Here is a 20,140-nt window from a genome sequence, read left to right as displayed (position 1 = left end):
ACCACTGGACCTCCAGGGAAGCCCAGAAATTAGAATGTATAATATCCTCACCACATCTGTTTTTGCAGCAAGTTTATCATAATTTCATCCCCTACCCATAAAATTAACATTATTTTCTATCAGTAGCACTCACCTATTGATAGAAAATTTTAAAATGTGGTCAAGAATTAAAAGTTCTCCGCAGAACATGTATCAAGAGCCTTAGAAGCCTCTTACTCTTTGTCTTCAATTTTTTAAGGAATCTGTCTAAAGAAAAATCTATAGTACTTATAGAGATTCAAGTATAATGGGGTTTATTGCAACATAATTCAGAATAGTGAAAATTACAGTCTGCTTTAATATACAGTCAAGGTAATGGCACCCCACTCCAGTACTCTTGCCTGGAAAATCCCATGGACGGAGGAGACTGGAAGGCTGCAGCCCATGGCGTCGCTGAAGGTCGGACACGACTAAGCGACTTCACTTTCACTTTTCACTTTCATGCATTGGAGAAGGAAATGGCAACCCACTCCAGTTTTCTTGCCTGGAGAATCCCAGGGACGGGGGAGCCTGGTGGGCTGCCATCTATGGGGTCGTACAGAGTCAGCCATGACTGAAGTGACTTAGCAGCAAGGTGTATCTGAAGTAAATTATGGCTCATCTAAATATATGGGTTTATACATTAAAATATTCCTAAAGACTTTTTACGTGGAAAATTGCTTATAATGTAAAAAAGAAAACAAAATGGACTATCAGTTAATTTAGTTGTTTTAAAAAATATATAGGTAAGTAAATTTAGTGGAAGAACATATGCTAAAATGTTGACATTATCTTTGTTTTTTTTTTTTTAACATTATCTTTGTGTTGGGGGATTTTTTTTTTTTTTTTTTAAGGAGCAGTTGTTTTCTTTATAGTTTGCTATATTTTCCAGAGGAAATGTTAATTTTTTTCTTCATGTGTTATCTGTATAGTGAGAGGCATAATTTTGAAAAACTCACTCCAGATCATTTGTATGTGTTAATTATTAGTTGAATGAAATTGGAGGTGAATACCTTTAACTTTTCTTGTTGTTCTTGGGTTGTTTTATTTGGCGAGATAAATAAGCATATGCCAACTCTCCCCAAATATAAAAGACCCAGAGTGCCTAAAAAATCTTTAGCGAAAGCCAAGTAACATTATAACATAGAGTTTACTCTAATTAAAATATCCTATGGTTTTGCTCATAGCCTATAATAACAATGTCTTGTGAATCTAGTTATAAGGACATTTTATAGTGGGGGTTTAGTGTAATCAGCTTTGGTCTGTATTTATAGGAGAGTTATCTCTCTTTTTTTTTTTTTTTCAAAGGAAAGACATGTGCTGAAGTTTTATGTCTCCAGAAGTGGCAACAGATCTTGCTGGTCTACAAGTACTAACATTTCAGAATCTAACCACAAAATTTGAATCCGCCTGTGCCTTTTCTCAGTTGTGCTGGGATATGAGTTAGTCTTTTCCCCTTTAGGGTTTGGTTTCAATGAGATTCTATGGGGAAATTTAGCTAGTGTCACAATTATATGTCTAAAACTTAGTGATAACGGGAAATAAAAGAGAGTACTCATAATGAGTAGACTAGGGAGGGAAGAGGAGTGCTTGTACATGTGGGCAGGACCATGAACATTTTATTGCCCCAGTTAGAATTTTTGCGACCTAAGGACTTTAATACTATTAGGTTTCACTAATACATAGAACAGACTCCGCAACTTTGTCTCTGTCCCCTATACATGAAGTACATGCTGAACTGGTACTTCTTGTCTCTCTTTGCACAGGAAAATGATGGACTCCGGACAGATTGATTTCTACCAACATGACAAGGTTTGCTCCAATACCTGCAGAAGCACCAAATTTGATCTTCTTATCAGCAGTGCAAGAGCTCCAGTGCCAGGACAGCAGACAAGTGTGGTGCAGACGCCCACATCGGCCGATGGTAGGGGGTAGGAAACCACCTGAAAACCCATTGTGTTGCTCAGTAGTACTTTTCCCCTCATTCTCTTTTGTGTTTTTAATTCTCATGAGTGTTGATGTAAGATATGGTAATCTTGGGTAGGAGTCCACGCTTTAGAAAGAACTCTGTTTTCTCCCAAATGATTCCTACTGGCCAGTCCTCCTTCCTTGTTTCTGTATTACAATGTATGGTAAACGTTAGAAAGGGGATTCATATAAGTTTATTTAACAGTGTTACTTTGGTGCCAGTGCTGCTTGGTATATCTTTGAAATTAGATTGTTTTGAAAATCCCTGGCAATTCTGATGGTCAAGGCAGGCGACTGGATTTAGAATGGTGAAAGGTTTTCAGCTGTTGAACTGAGAGGTCTCAAAGACAGTGTGTCATTGACTGGGCTGGACTCTGGAGACTCTGCTGTGAGGGTCAAAGAGCTCTGTCTGGGAGGAATCCAGATAAACAAGCTGAGACATCTTCACAAATGAGATAGAGGGTGCACACACTTCAGTATTGTTGAGTTTGGAATGAGGGCTCTCTAGGAAAGATATAACCATTTGAGGTTATTATTAAGGATTTAGTTGAGCTGGAAACTTAGCGCAGCTAAAGTTCTTAGAATGTGTCTAAACTACTTCCAGGAGACTTAAAAACATGCCTGACAGAGACACAGAATGCAGTGTAAGGAAGGCACTGTGCTTTAAAAATGACTTCAATGTTTCTTTTGGTCAACCCTAATGTTCTGTTCCCAACCTAACTGCTGGGTGAGTAGAAGCCAAATCTCACTGAGTTTCTTTTGGGAAAGTATAAAATATCTAGCAGTGTGAATATTTGGTGGTATGACACTTTGACTTGAGAAGTGAAAAATGCTGTGAAATTATCTACTTTCTTTTTATTTTGCTGAACCTTCTTTACTTGATCATCTATATTGATATTTTGCTTGTTTACTGATATCCTTCAGAGTGGAGAATCCACATTTTATATTTCTGTCTGGATCAGTTTGATTTTTCTCAATTCTCTTTGTTTAAAACCTTAATATTAAATCGATAGCAATAGGTTTTTCCTCTGTGAATCTGCTATTCATGGATCTCTTATCTGATTTTTTTTTTTTGGTCTCATTTATCTTGCTTTCTCTTACATCAGCTGATAAGTAAGTTATAGCAACTTCACATATTCTAGATGGTTAGTATCAAATACACTTGGAGTAGGGCTCTTGACTAAGCACCATAATTTTCTTTTTCAATTATTTCAAGTCCTCCTCATCCTCACTAAGTCTGGGTACAGCCTGGCAATCATGCCTACCTTCTGTCTTTTTCAAAAATATAATTGCTCAGATTGCTCTTTTGTGATTTTGTAAGTTATCTTTCACTTTCTATTCAGAGTAAGAAGAAAGCATTTTCTGCAAGGCAGGTTTTCTTTAGGAAAGCCAGTGTTCATCCTGGCTTACCTAGGATTCTAGTTTTTAATATAGGGACCTGCAGACAAAAGGCCATAAGTTAAATAACAGGATCTCTGGCTGTCTGAGAAAGGATAGCTGTGACTTTTTCATAAAATTCACTGGCCTTCCCTTTAATGCACTGCTTTTAGGTAGCATCACACAGATTGCCATCTCAGAAGAGAGCATGGAAGAGGCAGGGCTGGAATGGAACTCTGCTCTCACTGCTGCTGTCACCATGGCCACAGAGGAGGGCGTGAAGAAAGACTCAGAGGAAATTTCAGGTACTATCTATGGCGTGCAGATTTCTTGCAAGGTTTTGTAATTCTTATCACCATTATGATTATGGACACAGAAGGGCTCTTCATTACTTGTGCTGGTTTTTCTTATGCATATTAATACTAATTATAGCTGCAAACATCTTATTTGAATCCATGTAACAGCCTTGCAAAGTTAGATTTTATGAAGAAATTGAGATTCAGAAATGTTTAGTACGTTGCCTAAGACCAATCACACAACTGGTGTCAGAGCTGAATTCAGCTGTTTCGCTCTGGAGTCCATCTTCTTATGCTGCCACACTGATTCCACCTTTGGCACATTCGTTAGATAAACCAAACTGCAAGATTTTAGAAGAAAAAATTAGCAAGCAGGTGGTGTAGATGATGATTAATGGTGATTCACTTAAAGGGGACAGGAGAAGCTTTATATCGTCTTTCATTAATTCATTTAACAAATGTTTATCGCTGCCTGTTTTTAGCTGGCACTGTTGCTTGATCTAGATAGAAAGATGAAAAGACATAGCCTCTGCCCTCAGGGAGCTTATACCCCCGCCTATTCAACTATTTCATTTTGGTGTTTTTAAGTATAGGATTAGAGGGAGTATGTCTTTAATTTATTTATTATTTAACTTTTGAAATATTATATATTGAAAGTGAAAAGTGAAAGTGTTAGTCACTCAGTTGCATCTGACTCTCTGCAACCTCATGGACTGTAGCCCGCCAGGCTCCTCTTTCATAGAATTCTCCAGGCAAGAATACTGGAGTGGGTTGCCGTTTCCTACTCCAGGGGATCTTCCCAACCCAGGAGATGGGAATGGCTACCCACTCCAGTATTATTATCTTTAAATTATTTAAATAAATGTTTTAGTATTTAATATTTAATTTAATACTTTTATTGAAGGAAGATACCCATTCCCTGTAGCCAGAGGTATGACCCAGTGAGGTAATTATCACAGTTACCTGCAGTCCAGATATTTATGGACCAACTCAAGGAGGCAGCTGGTGTTCCAAAAGCTTCTTTTCTTCTTCCAAAAATGCCTGAATAAGAAATCATTGGAATTCTCTGGTGGCTTAGTGGTTAGTATTCTGGGCTTTCACTGCTAGGGCCTGGGTTCAATTCCTGGTCAGGGAACTGATCCCATGAAGCCACACAGCATGGAAAAAAAATTTTTTTTGAACTTAACATTGTAGAGCTATACCTAAGCATATGTAGCATCCCTTATTTGTGTGCTCAGTTGTATCCAACTCTTTGTGACCCCATGAACTATAACCCACAAGACTCCTCTGTCCATGGAGTTTTCCAGGCAAGAATACTGGAGTGGGTTGGGACTTCCTCCTCCAGGGGATCTTCCAGACCCAGGGAATCTTCCAGACCCAGGGATCAAACCCATGTCTCCTGTATTAATAAGGCAGATTCTTTACCACTGAGCCACCTGGGAAGCCTAAGTATATGTAGCATCCCTTATTTGCCTTCTGTCTTATCCTTTTTTGCCAGAGGACACTTTGATGTTCTGGAAAGGAATAGCTGATGTTGGACTGATGGAAGAGGTTGTCTGCAATATACAGAAGGAAATAGAGGAGCTACTTAGGGGAGTTCAGCAGCGGCTCATCCAGGCTCCCTTCCAGGTCACAGGTAAACATACTAATCCTAACGATAGTGGCCTTTATTAAACAGTAACAATTGTAGGCAGACCTTATTAGCCTCATGAAACACTGAGGTACGGGTATTATTATCCTCATTTTACAGATTAGGAAATTAAGGATCATAAAACAGTAAGTTACTATACAAAGTTCATAACTGTAAATTTTAACTGTAAAGAATTGTTTTTTTAATTGAGGTGTAGTTGATTTATAATATTGTGTTAGTTTTAGGTGTACAGCAAAATGATTCCGTTTTGTGTGTGTGTATATATTTATATATATTTAGATTATTTTCCATTATAAGTTATTAGAAGATACTGAATATAGTTCCCTGTGCTATACAGTAGATCATTGTTGCTTATGTATTTTATATGTAGTAGTGTGTATCTGTTAATCCCATAGTCCTTCTTTATCCCTCCCCCACTTCCCATGGGGGAAATGGTAACCATAAACATGTTTTCTATGTCTGTGAGTTTGTTTCTATTTTGTAAATAAATTCATTTGTATTATTTTGTTAGGTTCCACGTATAAATAATATTATATAAGATTTGTCTTTGGCTTCACTTAGTATGATATTCTCTAGGTCCATCCGTGTTCCTGCAGATGGCAATATTTTCTTTTGTTATGACTAAGTTATATTTCATTGAATATATATACCACATCTTCTCTATCCATTCACCTGCCAACGGACACTTAGGTTGCTTCCATGTCTTGATTGCTGCAAATTGTAAATTGCTACTGTAAACATTGGAGTCCATATATCTTTTCAAACTGGAATTTTCATCATTTCCGAATATATGCCCAGGAGTGGGATTGCTGGATCATATGTGGTAGCTCTGTTTTTAGCATACCTTGGTTTTAAACTCAGGTTTGGCATTGCTTTTTCCACAGGTAATTTTTGCCTTTGTAAATGGTGCCAGAAAGCAGTCTCTCTGTCTCTCTCTCAATATAGATATAAATAGATATATAGAGTTTGAAAATTGAAGAAATCCACATGTCTTAGACAATTCTCGTATTCTGTTAGTTTAAGGCTCCCAGAACTATTGTGTGCATTTATAAGTGTTTCTGCATACTTACAGGGTACTTGCTGTCATGCACAATGTAAAATGTTTTAATCATCTGATACAAAAGGGCTCATTATGAGGTCTCATAAGCTTGTATGTTTAGTTAAGTCCATCCTTAGATTTGTTAGATGTGTATTGTTACCTCTTTATGACTCATACACTATGTGTAAGGAAGTCAGGAAGTGTTAGTTGCTCAGTTGTGTCCAACTCTTTATGACCCGATGGACTGTAGCCCTCCAGGCTCCTCTATCCATGGAATTCTCCAGGCAAGAATACTGGAATGGGTTGCCATTTCCTTCTCCAGGGGAATCTTCCTGACCCAGGGATCAAACTGGGGTTTCCTGCATTGCAGTTAGATTCTTTACCATTTAAGCTGCCAGGGAAGCCCCTGGTATTTACATTATGTAAATACGCTTAAACTTTACAGCAGAATCTTTTTTTTATGATTGGAGGTTGTTTTTTTTTAAGGCAACTAATATAAAAAACAGGGGTGATTCTTTTAGACAGGGTGGTCAAAGAAGCCCCCTCTAAGCAGGCAGCATTTGAGTAGAAATCTGAATTGAAGGAGATAGCCATGTGACAGACTGGGAGAAGGAACACTCCAGGCAGAGGGGACAAAGATCTTGACATGACAATAAACTGAGTGGGTTCAAAGAATTAGAGGAGTGCTGACATATGGCTCCAGTGGACTGTTAATGGAAACAGTGATAGGTGATGAAGTTGGACAGAAGCAGGGGGGACATTTTGGATAAGCTTTGGTAAATAAAACCCAAAGATAAAACTTGGGGTTTTATTTTAAGGTGACATTAAGCCATCATAGTGATTTTGAGCAGAAGAGTAAAATGATAAGGTTATTTTTATTTTTAAAAGATCACTGTGGTTGCTGTGGGAGAATAGATGATATGGGGCAAGAATAGAAACAAGAAGACCACTTGGAGGACTTCCCTGGTGGTCCAGTGACTAAGACTGTGATCTCCTAATGCAGGGGGCCCAGGTTCGATCCTTGGTCAGGAAACTAGATCCCATATGCTGCAACTAAGAGTTCGAACGCTGCAACTAAAGATCCTGCATACTGCAACTAAGACCCAGCACAGCCAAATAAATAAATAGTTCAAAAAAGAAGACCAGTTGGAAGACTCTTGAAGGAGTTAGTTGAGGCAAGAGATGGTGGTAGTGTGAATTAAGTGGGTAGTGGTAGACCTGGGAAGAAATGATCATACTGGGGATATGTTTTGAATGTGGAACTGACAGGTCTTGCTGATGGATTAGATGTCAGGTAAAAAAGAAAGAAATCCAGGATAACTAATGTATTTTTTGTCTGAACTGTGAGTGGTGGCAAAATTTCTTGAGATGAAGACTGCTGGGGTAGGAAATCAAAATTGACTTTTGACTTTTAAATTGAGATGCTTATGAGGACTTCAGATGGAGATGTCACTTGACTAAACAGAAGTATGAATATGTAATGTAGGAAAGAGATCTGGGCTGGATAGCTACATGTGGAAGTTCTTAGCATGTCTATGATACTTGAAACTATGAAACAGGACTCAATATGCCAGCAAATTTGAAAAACTCAGCAGTGGCCGCAGGACTCCAAAAGGTCAGTTTTCATTCCAATCCCAAGGAAAGGCAATGCCAAAGAATGTTCAAACTACCGCACAATTGCACTCATCTCACACGCTAGCAAAGTAATGCTCATAATTCCCCAAGCTGGACTTCAACAGTATGTGAACCGAGAACTTCCAGATATTCAAGCTGGATTTAGAAAAGGCAGAGGAACCAGAGATCAAACTGCCAACATCCGTTGGATCATTGAAAAAGCAAGAGAATTCCAGAAAAACATCTACTTCTGATTCATTGATTATCCTAAAGCCTTTGACTGCGTGGATCACAACAAACTGGAAAATTCTTCAAGAGATGGGAATACCAAACCACCTTACCTGCCTCCTGAGAACCTGTATGCAGGTGAAAAAACAACAGTTAGACTTGGACATGGAACAACAGACAGGTTCCAAATCGGGAAAGGAGTACATCAAGGCTGTATATTGTCACCCTGCTTATTTAACTTATGTATGTGCAGAGCACATCATGCAAAATGCCGGCCTGATGAAGCATAAGCTGTAATCAAGATTGCTGGGAGAAATATCAACAACCACAGATATGCAGATGACACCACCCTTATGGCAGAAAGTGAGGAGGAACTAAAGAGCCTCTTAATGAAAATGAAATAGGTGAGTGAAAAAGCTGGCTTAAAACTCAGTATTCAAAATTCTAAGATCATGGCATCCCTTTCCATCACATCATGGCAAATAGATGGGGAAATAATGGAAGCAATGACAGACTTTCTTTTCTTGAGCTCCAAAATCACTGCAGATGGTGACTGCAGGCATGTAATTAAAAGACACTTGCTCCTTGGAAGAAAAGCTATGACCAACCTAAACAGCATATTAAAAAGCAGAGACATTACTTTGCCAACAGAGGTCTATCTAGTCAAAGCTATGGTTTTTCCAGTGGTCATGTATGGACATAAGAGTTGGACCATAAAGAAAGCTGAGTGCCAAAAAATTGATGCTTTTGCTCTGTGATGTTGGAGAAGACTCTTAAGAGTCCCTTGGACTGCAAAGAGATCAAACCAGTCCATCCTAAAGGAAGTCAGTCCTGAGTATTCATTGGAAGGACTGATGCTGAACCTCCAATACTTTGGCCACCTGATGTGAAGAACTGACTCACTGGAAAAGACCCTGATGTTGGAAAAGATTGAAGGCAGGAGAAGGGGATGACAGAGGATGAGATGGTTGGATGGCATCACCGACTCAATGGACATGAGTCTGAGCAAGCTCCAGGAATTGGTGAAGGACAGGGAAGCCTGGTATGCTACAGTCCGTGGGGTTGCAAAGAGTCAAACATGACTGAGCAACTGAATTGAACTAAACTGATGAAACTGGATGAGATGACTGTGGAAGAGAGCTAGCTATAGGTAGAGAAGTGGTCTGAGTTAATAACAGCTCAGTTAGTAACAGCTCTTTCAAGAAGCTTTGTTTAAAGGGGCATAAGGATAATACTATTAATAATAATAAATGCCCATGTTTGGCAATTAACATATGATATTTCAAATCTTCATATCTATTTTGCAGAGTAAGTATTATTAGTCACATTTGTTTCAAATGAAAAAACTGAGGAGTGAAATGACTTACCCAAGGTCACACAGACAGGAAACATCAAAACCAAGATTCAGACTTAGCTCTGCTTAGTAGATGACCATGTTTTCTTTTTCTTTCTTTTTTGTGCCATACCACACAGCATGTGGGATCTTAGTTCCCCGGCCAGGGATCAAACCTGTGCCTTCTGCATTGGAAGGCAGAGTCTTAACCACTGGACTGCCAGGAGAGTCCAGAATGACCATGTTTTTCTAAACCAAGTCAGAACCTATAACCAGATGCAAGATTTTTTTCCTTATTTTTGTATTCATTTATATGGAGAGATGTATAAAGATATAACAATTAAATAAAAATTAGTTACACATGTGATAAATCTTTTTTACTTAATATTTATTTCTTTGTATTCATTCTTTGGTTGCACCAGGTCTTAGTTGAGGCATGTGGGGCAGGGATCAAACCCAGGCCCCCCTGCAATGGGAGCGCAGAGTCCCAGCCACAGGACCACCAGGGATGCCCTGTGATAAATCTTTGTTTTTTTGAAAATGCAATTAGCATTCTAATTTCTGAATTGTTTTATATTTATAAGTAGCATAGTAGGGAGTTTGTGGAGCATTTCTGTTTTAACTGGACAGACCTATTTTGTTTTAAATAGATGCTGCTGTTCTTAACAATGTAGCACATACATTTGGCCTAATGGACACAGTCAAGAAGGTTTTGGACAACAGGAAGAACCAAGTAGAACAGGGAGAAGAGCAGTTTCTCTATACTCTCACAGGTATGTATAGCTTCTCTCTTTTCTTTGGTGATATACTAACATCATTGAGTCTTGGCATTTCTTTGTTGTCTTCTGTTGGGACTGGACTGGCTTCTTCCTTCCTTCCTTCCTTCTTTTCCTCCCTCTCTCCCTCGCTCCTGCCTTTTCTGTTTTCTTCCTTCTCTGTCTTTCTTTCTTTCAAATCACATAGTATTAGATTTGGCTTTTTCTTTGTACATAGTCCTGGGTGAGGTGGAATCAGGTCAAGCAGAGGAAGCACAAAAGGAAAGAAAAGAAAACTAGCAATATGATCCTCCTTTTATATCTTTGAAGGATTAAGATGTTTGCTAGATTGCTCCATTAGCCCAGTAATATAAGTGGCAGAAGAATAAAGCTGACCCTTGTCTTTTTTACATTATTAATACTGAGTTGGTTGATAGATACACATTTTGCACTTCCCTTATTTCTGGTAATCAGAATTTATGAGAATATGTATAATTTAACCCTTTTAAATAAGTACTGGGACACGTGTACCCCAATGTTCATCGCAGCACTGTTTATAATAGCCAGGACATGGAAGCAACCTAGATGTCCATCAGCAGATGAATGGATAAGAAAGCTATGGTACATATACACAATGGAGTATTACTCAGCCATTAAAAAGAATACATTTGAATCAGTTCTAATGAGGTGGATGAAACTGGAACCTATTATACAGAGTGAAGTAAGCCAGAAAGAAAAACACCAATACAGTATACTAACGCATATATATGGAATTTAGAAAGATGGTAACAATAACCCTGTGTACGAGACAGCAAAAGAGACACTGATGTATAGAACAGTCTTATGGACTCTGTGGGAGAGGGAGAGGGTGGGAAGATTTGGGAGAATGGCATTGAAACGTGTAAAATATCATGTATGAAACAAGTTGCCAGTCCAGGTTCGATGCACGATACTGGATGCTTGGGGCTGGTGCACTGGGACGACCCAGAGGGATGGTATGGGGAGGGAGGAGGGAGGAGGGTTCAGGATGGGGAACACATGTATAACTGTGGCGGATTCATTTTGATATTTGGCAAAACTAATACAATTATGTAAAGTTTAAAAATAAAATAAAATTAAAAAAAAAAAAAATAAGTATTGGGTTGGCCGAAAAGTTCATTTGGGTTTTTCTGCATGATCTTATGGAAAAACCTGAACAAATTTTTTGGCCAACCCAATGCTTTGTGCTGGTCTCCAAGCTAGATTTTAGAAATATAATGTTGAGTAAGGTAATCTCAGTCTCTTGAGGGCTTTCAGGAACTCAAGGGAAAGCAGACTTAGAAATATGTGCAAAAAGTAGTTCTGTAACAAAGGCATATAGAAGGTATGGTGGTAGAACAAAGGGAATTATCACTTATTGTCAGGGAATATTTAACAGGAGGATTCCTACATGGTGTTTCTTGGTTTCTTCTCTAATTACAGTACAGGAAATAGCAGTTTCTAATCTAGCTAAAAAATTAGTATAACTTTCATTAGGTTCCAACAAAGGAGAGACTTTTGGAGTTGCACCTGTTGGCAGGGGAGGAGCATTTGGAGCAGCCAGGGCAGGGCTAGTAAGAAAATTTTGAAATATTTTATGTTGTTCTAATTGGGCCTTTTGTAAAGTTTTATCATCTAATTCATATTCATGCAATAAATGTTCTGTCTGTTGTTGAATATTAGGAGGGTTAGAGTTTACCTTGAAATGGCCAGAAATCAATTGGAATATTTTTTCCTTGCTTGGTGGCTCGTCTAACATTTTCTTTGATCTGGTGCCAAATTTCTAAATCAAAACTGCCTTTATCAGGGAATCAAGGATTACATTTAACCAGTGTTTGAAAGTAAGCCTCTATTCATTGGCCCGAAACCAAAAGTCCCTGAGCTTTAAACAAATGGTGAAGTAAAGTAGAGAAATGATGGGGCTTTCCAGCCGTATAACCCGTGTTTTAGTACTTATTGACCTCAATAGGTCCCAACCTCAATAGGTCCTGAGTCCCTCAGCCATTGACCCATGTCTTAATACTTAGCGACCTCAATAGGTCCTGAGTCCCTCAGCCATTTGACCCATGTCTTAATACTTACTGGCCTCAATAGGTCCTGAGTCCCTCAGCCGTTTGACCTGCATCTTAATACTTACCGACCTCAATAGGTCCTGAGTCCCTCCGACCAAAATGCCACATACACCAGTGTCCCTGTTCGGGCGCCACTTGTTGGGGTCCTTTAATGCACCGGGACCTGGTGGTCTGGAGGCAACAATAAGAAAGTGAAAGAGAGAAAGAGGCTAATACTCCCTGGTTTACGCAGAAAACCAATAAAGTCCTTGACACAGGACTTGGTTTCTCATGAAGGCACCAGGCACCCTCTCAAGGGGGGGTGAAGGCACAGGGCACCTTCTCTAGCAAGTCTTAGAAGCCTGGGCAGGAGAGTGAGCAAGATGGGTCTCTGTGCTCCGAGGAATCAGCTGAAGAGAGAGAGAGAAAGAAAGAAAGACACGGGGACCCAAGCTCTGATGGAGCAAAGGTGCTATAATGATTTTTCTGTGAGTATATATAGGCCGTAGTACAAGAAGTTTCTTTCGTCAATGATGAAGATCAGAAAACCAAATGTACAGTAACCATTACCAAGGGAACAAGGGATGATGATGGTCACAAGGTCAGGAGACAATCCATATCTCAAGAAAGGGAATCGAGACTAAGCAGTTTTGTTGTAAAGAGAATGTTTACTAAAGGAGATTCAAGCCTGTCTCACACAATGACCTCAGTTCCTGGGAGCAGCGTGCTGTTCCGCTTAAAAAGAAACAAAGGACTTGTGAGAAACAGCACATAGGAATTCTCCTGTTAAACATTCCCTGACAATTTATATCCAGAGAAAAGTCATGAAAAGCTTTCAGAGGAAATAAGGTACAAAGCAAGTTAGAGGTATAGATTATCAATCTTATATGATGTAGAATATAGTCAGTTGGGAAGACAAAAGGCAAGAAAGATCATTTGGTAAGAGAAGAACAATTTAGGTTGTTTTAAACTTATTTTTATGTCCAGTTTATATTTTAAATTCAGTTTACCAAGTATTCTCAGAGATCCCCCTTTTCATTTCATCTTCCTAGGGATATTATAGGCTATTATCCTGATTTTACAGATAACCCAGTAAAGGCAGAGAGAGAGTAAATGATTTGCTGGGATCACATCACTCCTTGACAGTGAAGCCCAGGGTAGCACTGTCTTCTTTCAGACTGGTAGAACAGTCTGAAAAATGGTTTTCGTTAGAAATGTAGGCTTCTGGTTCCTTGTCCATATATTTTAGTTATAACCACAATATACATAAAGTTGTGTTTTCTGCTTTTTTCTCTATGATATACTAATATTTTTTCAAGTTCCTACACAGTATTTTACCTCGACATTTTTCTAGGGATGAATTTAAATTTTCAAAATTTTCTTCAAAGGTTTATTTATTGTAGTGAACTTATATGAATATAACATTTCTTCTTATGTCCTTTTAAACTACTTCATGGAAGTTCCCTGGTGGTCTAGTGGTTAGGATTCTAGGCTTTCAATGCCGTGACACAGGTTCAATCCCTGGTTGGGGAACTGAGATCCTGTAAGCTGTGAGGCCCCCCAAAAATAAAGAAATAAGCTACTTCACAGGACTAAGCTTGAGGCTAAATGGTATTGATATTTGTTTATGGAGTTTTGTGACCTATTATCAAATTTCCGAGTAGATTATACCAATTTAGTTCACAAGTTTGAGCTCCCAACATTGGGTGTTGTTTTTTATAATACACTCTGATTTAACTTTTTTTAAAACTATACATTTAATTGATATCTTGTTTAGGTTCACGTTTCTTTGATTACCACCAAAGATGGGGAAAAAATGTAGTATCTTATAACCTTTAAAAGGCAGCGTTGTAAAATTTTTGACTATGTTCTTTATCCCTACGACTTAGCGGCTTAGTATACATGCATGCACATACACACTCTTTTATTCCAAACAGGGAATTGACTTGCTCTTGGTGTTGCACAGGAAGAATAGTGCTCTTCGGGTGTAACTGGTTATTTATTGGATGTATATCAGGTGCTAAGCAGCAGAGAAGTTCTGCTGTAGAACCAGACTCACCAGTAGTCATCAAGGTTGGATTAGACCCTTGGGAGAGGGATAGTGATAGGTGTATTGGGGTGGGAAGGCCACCAAATTGACTATCAGAAGACTTTTGTTTTGGCCCAAGCTCTGTGACCTTAAATAAATAGCTTTACTTCTCTGGATCTCTGTCAAAATGAATGTGTTAGAACTCTAAGACCTCCTTCAGTTTTGTAATTCTTAGGGACTTCCTTTGTAACTTTGTGTAGACATCTCTGGGGCTGATGGTAGATTAAAGCCATCTGGGTCACCAGCAAGTGATCCTGTCTTGAAGGACAGTTTGGAAATCACTGTTTTTCAGAGTGCCATTGTAGCTCCTTTGTAGGTCCATGGCAACTGCAAAGGGATTGTACAGATATTATTTTCATCTGTAGGCAGGGCATATATAAACTACTAGACCAAATGGAGACTTCTTTGGTTTGCATTTTGGTGACAGGTGGCAAAATGCCACAGGAGCTTCTAGAGTTGAGCTGTAGTAGGATCACAGGATGGCAAGATTCTGAATTATCACCTTGCCTGTAATCACACAATGAAATATAATAACTGGTGGAGTTGTAAAGATCCAGTCTGGTTCCTTCTTGAAAATGATAACATGACTTGCCTAAGGCTGCTGCTGCTGCTAAGTCGCTTCAGTCGTGTCCGACTCTGTGTGACCCCATAGACGGCAGCCCACCAGGCTCCCCCGTCCCTGGGATTCTCCAGGCAAGAACACTGGAGTGGGTTGCCATTTCCTTCTCCAATGCATGAAAGTGAAAAGTGAAAGTGAAGTCGCTAAATAATAGCAAAACCAGGACAAGACCCCAGGTCTCCTCACTCCTAGTTTACTGTTCCCAAGATTACGCTTCTCTCTACACAAAGTCTGTCTTTTTTCCATAGACTTGGAACGCCAGTTGGAAGAACAGAAGAAGCAAGCCCAGGATCACAGGCTGAAATCCCAGACAGTTCAAAATGTGGTACTGATGCCTGTGAGCACTCCTAAGCCTCCCAAAAGGCCCCGGCTCCAGCGGCCAGCCTCCACCACCGTCCTGAGCCCTTCTCCTCCTGTCCACCAGCCTCAGTTCACAGTCATCTCACCCATCACCATCACGCCAGTGGGTCAGTCATTTTCCATGGGCAATATTCCAGTGGCCACCCTCAGCCAGGGCTCCAGTCCTGTGACTGTCCACACACTGCCTTCTGGCCCTCAGCTCTTCCGTTATGCCACAGTGGTCTCCTCAGCCAAGAGCAGCTCACCAGACACAGTGACCATCCACCCTTCGTCTAGCTTGGCCCTGCTAAGCTCCACCGCCATGCAGGATGGGAGTACCCTGGGCAACATGACCACCATGGTGAGCCCTGTGGAGCTGGTGGCCATGGAGTCTGGCCTAACCTCGGCCATCCAGGCAGTTGAAAGCACCTCAGAGGATGGGCAGACCATCATTGAGATTGACCCAGCCCCAGACCCAGAGGCTGAGGATACTGAGGGCAAAGCAGTCATTTTGGAGACCGAACTGAGGACTGAGGAGAAAGTCGTGGCTGAGATGGAAGAACACCAGCATCAAGTCCACAATGTGGAGATTGTGGTCTTAGAAGATTAACTGGGGGTCTCGGGGCCAGGAGATATGTTTTGGTTTGGAATTTTAATTATTTGTTTATTTTTATCATTGTCCCACTCATTTCCACATAGGATCCTTTTTTTTAAAAAAAACAAGATCTCATTGTTGTAACTGAACATGTCGGGTCCCTTCCAGCCCCTCTCTGAAAGATGGACAAAACAAGCTGCCCTTCTGGAAGTTGAGAGTAGGTCATTCAATGTCCTAACCATCTTACATCAAGAGAGTTACTTCTTTGAGGGGAGGCATCAAGATAACCTGAAACCCTCTCCAGAAGTCACTTTCCAGGCTAGTCTCTCTGTGTATACACGTGGTTTTAGTCTCATAAAGGTGCATTGACCAAACCAGGGAACACAGATCTGACCCTGAAGGCAACCCACTCACACATGGATGCAAAAATATACTTGTTGTTGTATCCTGGAACAAGCCCTCAGAGGCCAGTGCAAAACCCCCAAAAGTGAGTTGACTCTGCTTAGAGGGGAAGATAACAAACTAGCAGAAGCTTAAAAAGGGAAGTGCTTTGGCCAGGATGGGGCAAGGAAATTATCTTACTTCCAGAAGTGCTACTGATGCCTCTTGCTGTCTCTGAGGGTTACCACCATGGGTGCCGTTTTGAGGCAAGGCCAGTGTTAAGCGGAAGGGTACATTTTCACCAAGCAGGTGGCGTCAGGGACCTGCAGCTTGGCAGAGATAAGAATCCAGAGATGTCACAGCTGTGCTTTGGGGCTAAGGCTTACCTTGCAGCCGCTCTGTCAAAGCACTTACCCTCCTAGTCCATTCATTTGCAAACTGTGTTGTGGTATAAAATCGCTCTGGTCCTTAGACTGTGGCTGTTCTGGGCGGGTGGGGCTCCAAGGCCATCATTTTTATTGCATGACTCCAGGAGCAGGAGAGTTCCTCTTCCAGACCAACTGCCCTTTTTTGCGGGGCCCTTTCTTGACTTTGGAACCAAAAGCAGCCACTCCTTTGGTGCTTCCTCTTGTTTTCCCCTGTATCCCTGAATGGTTAATGGCATCTGTCTCCTGGATCCCACGCTCTTCAGCTTTTTGGCTGATTCAGAGAACAGTGACAGGTGGCTGCCTGCCTTCATCCCCTTTTAGATTCATTTCTACCATTTATACCACAGATGTTTCTGTGAGATATTGAGCTCATAAAGGACCCTTAGGTTTGGCAGGGAGGACTCAACACCCCAGCCTATCAAGTAGATGTCTCCTGAGCAAGCTGGACTTCCTGGGAAAGAAGCATTGTCTGCAGCATTATATTATAGGAAATGTACCAGGAATGTAACCATAATGTCTTTGGGTGGGGAGGGGTATTTTGTTTTGTTCTTTTTTTAATGTTTTTGTATATTTGGAGCTGGGCCCATTTTCTGTGCTGTGATTCTCTTTGACCATCTTCAGTGTTTGGGGCAAGAGTGGACCCTGGTTTTTATTTCTAAAGAATGCATTGTTTACTGCACTAAGAAAAATGTAGGGAAACTGCAGACCATTTAAAGGAAAAGTAGGTCAAAAAAGAAAGCACACATCTTAGGAGTGGGAGATCTTTTTTTTTTTTTTTAATTAAAAACAAAACTTTGACCTGTAGTTTCCTTCTTTTTTTTTGAAGGCACCCACCTAAAGCTATGTTTCTTCCAATGGATGTTGGAAACCCTGTTGTTAAGCAAGTGAAAACTGCGTTCTGCCGTCCCTCCGATAGCTGTGTATAGCTAGAGAAGCCCTCTGATTTGGAAGGGTCAATCTTAAAAGGCTTAAGGGTGAAATTTCTGAATCCCATGCAGTTGTGGTTTTCAGCTTTAAGATTGGGGTTTTGTTTTTCTTTTCAGAATAGTCAATAGACAAAGCAATCAATTTAGAACAAAGCTTTGGCCCTTAATATATCTTTAGTGAGGAAAATGACTTTTATTTCTTGCTTCTTTAGATTTTCTTTTGGTACATAAACAAAAACAAAATTTCTGCCTAAGTCTAAAACTACTACTTGAACCTAGAAAGGCACATGTCATCCCTCTTGTGGTTTTTAAGGACACTTTTCTCTTTCCCAGAGACAACAGGCTTAACTCTGGACAGAGGAGGAGCCCTAGAGAACACCTACACACTAGCTCAGGTTCCTTTCTTATTTCAGAGTTGTTGGTACTGTTTTAAAGTAGTGTGAGCATCATGCTTCCTAAGTCAAGAGATCGCCTCCTAAAGACAGAGCCTGTTTCTTTTCACTCTGAATATTCCACCTGGTGGAAATACATGAGCTTTGTTGTTTTCCTGGTCTTCCAATAGCCTGTCGTTATTGCTCAATGCTATGTACCCGTTGTTGAGTGTGGGTTTCCTCATAGCCCTGGTCTAAATGAGCTCAGATGGGGTGAGACACACGCAAGGCACTGCTGTGTGCACAGGCAGTTGCAGTGAATCATTCCTCAGGCTGAGCTTTCAGTAGCCATCGATCTTTCTGTTCCCTCACTAAGTGAATGTTTGTAAGTGTCACCTATGTGCCAGGCTTTGTGCTCGGCACTCCCAGTACAGAGATGAAGGCTCGCTCAGTCCATGCACTCAAGGGACTCATTCTCCAGAGACTGTCTGGAGTTAAGAACTGTATTTCAATACAATTGGTTTCCTTTGTAACCTTATGTATTTTATTTCATGTATTGATAAATATTGTTCTGAGAGCTGGTCCATGGATTTCAGAAGGCTACCAAAGGTACAAAATGGTTAAGCCTTTCTCTAGGGAGATACTGAAACTAATCATCCAATGGGATAAGTGCAGTGGCAGAGCTATTGGCTGGGAGAAGAGAGAACAAAGGGTCAAGCATCTAACCCAGCTTGGAAGCAGAGATTAGTAAATAATGGGAGTACTTCCTGGGGAAGATGTATACCTAATCTGATTTAGGACAGACCATTTTTGGCTACTTTTTTGGATTCCATTTTCAAGTTGTTGGACTTAGATATACAAGAAGGGGGAAAAAATCCACTGTCTTGTTGCTTCTGCCTCCAGAGCTAGGCAGTCAGCAGCTCAGATAGGCTCTCCTGAGACCACTCCACTGGAGAAAGCCCAGTCATTCATCAGCTTCTCAGAGTTTCCAGCAGATGAATCCAGTACAGGACTGGACTTTAGCTGGTAGAAGGTAAATGCCCCAAACGTTCCTGCCGTGTGGTTTTCACAAAGGGCTCAGAAGCAACTGTTCAGCTGTCTTTCCTTGGCCATGCCCCTGTCTGGTGCGTGCCTGTTCTCTTCCCCTTTTCAATTTCCAGGCTCCGTCCCTGTCCCCTCAATTAAACAATTAAAACTCCCTGCCATTCCGAAGTTAAAAAAAGAAACAATAGACTTGAATATTTAGGATTTCAAGCTGTTTCATGTGAAGTTTCTTTTATGCTTCTGTCCATATTTGGGGAAGAAGACCAGAATTAATCCAGATACCCTCAAATTTAACATTCAACTCAGGTGGATCGACTGTTTAGTGGTGGCATTTTAACCCATTTCATGAAAAGCATTAAAGGTAAGTCTGCATGGTGGGAAGTACTGGTAACATTTGATGATAAAGATAGTGAAATCAAGCACGAAATATGGAACTCCTAGTTCATTGAGTTTGGAGAATGGCACCCCACTCCAGTACTCTTGCTTGGAAAATCCCATGGATAGAGGAGCCTGGTAGGCTGCAGTCCATGGGGTCGCAAAGAGTCAGACACGACTGAGCGACTTCACTTTTGCTTTTCACTTTCATGCATTGGAGAAGGAAATGGCAACCCACTCCAGTGTTCTTACCTGGAGAATCCCAGGGATGGGAGCCTGGTGGGATGCTGTCTATGGGGTCGCACAGAGTCGGACACGACTGAAGCGACTTAGCAGCAGCAGTTCATTGAGTTATAACTGGCCCACAACTCTCAAGGAGGCAGAAAGGACAAAGAAAAGGTTGAATTCTCAAAATAGGCATGAGTTGTGATTCACTTGGGTAATGCTCCTGAGGAAATCGTCCTTTCTGAGACAAATCAGATTCTAGGTTAGCTAGCCCCTGCCTTTTCAGTCAACAACCTAGTACAATTGATCACAGACCCCTCACACCTTGGATACCTCCTCCCTGGGAAATTATTGTGTAGTCTGTAACATACTACAATAATAAGCAAGGCTGATGCGCTAA

The 20,140-nt window shown here is 40.6% G+C and overlaps 1 protein-coding gene across 3 annotated transcripts in view; it reads left to right on the top strand.

Annotated features, from left to right (window-relative positions):
* The window catches only part of GMEB1 (glucocorticoid modulatory element binding protein 1), a 35,974-nt gene extending 17,343 nt beyond the window's left edge, over positions 1 to 18,631 (top strand). For all 3 annotated transcript variants that reach the window (XM_055573929.1, XM_055573931.1, XM_055573932.1), the window contains 5 exons: positions 1,785 to 1,942; positions 3,537 to 3,668; positions 5,158 to 5,295; positions 10,175 to 10,297; positions 15,305 to 18,631. In XM_055573929.1, the coding sequence (XP_055429904.1) occupies positions 1,785 to 1,942; positions 3,537 to 3,668; positions 5,158 to 5,295; positions 10,175 to 10,297; positions 15,305 to 16,005 (1,252 nt within the window). In that variant the 3' untranslated portion in view covers positions 16,006 to 18,631. The remainder of the gene's footprint in view (positions 1 to 1,784; positions 1,943 to 3,536; positions 3,669 to 5,157; positions 5,296 to 10,174; positions 10,298 to 15,304) is intronic.
* Positions 18,632 to 20,140: the final 1,509 nt, after the last annotated feature.

This window comes from Bubalus kerabau, chromosome 3 (assembly GCF_029407905.1).
Source record: "Bubalus kerabau isolate K-KA32 ecotype Philippines breed swamp buffalo chromosome 3, PCC_UOA_SB_1v2, whole genome shotgun sequence".
Classification (NCBI taxonomy): Eukaryota; Metazoa; Chordata; class Mammalia; order Artiodactyla; family Bovidae; genus Bubalus; species Bubalus kerabau.
Note: the sequence above shows the minus strand (reverse complement) of the source record. Positions and strands in the feature narration are given on the sequence as shown.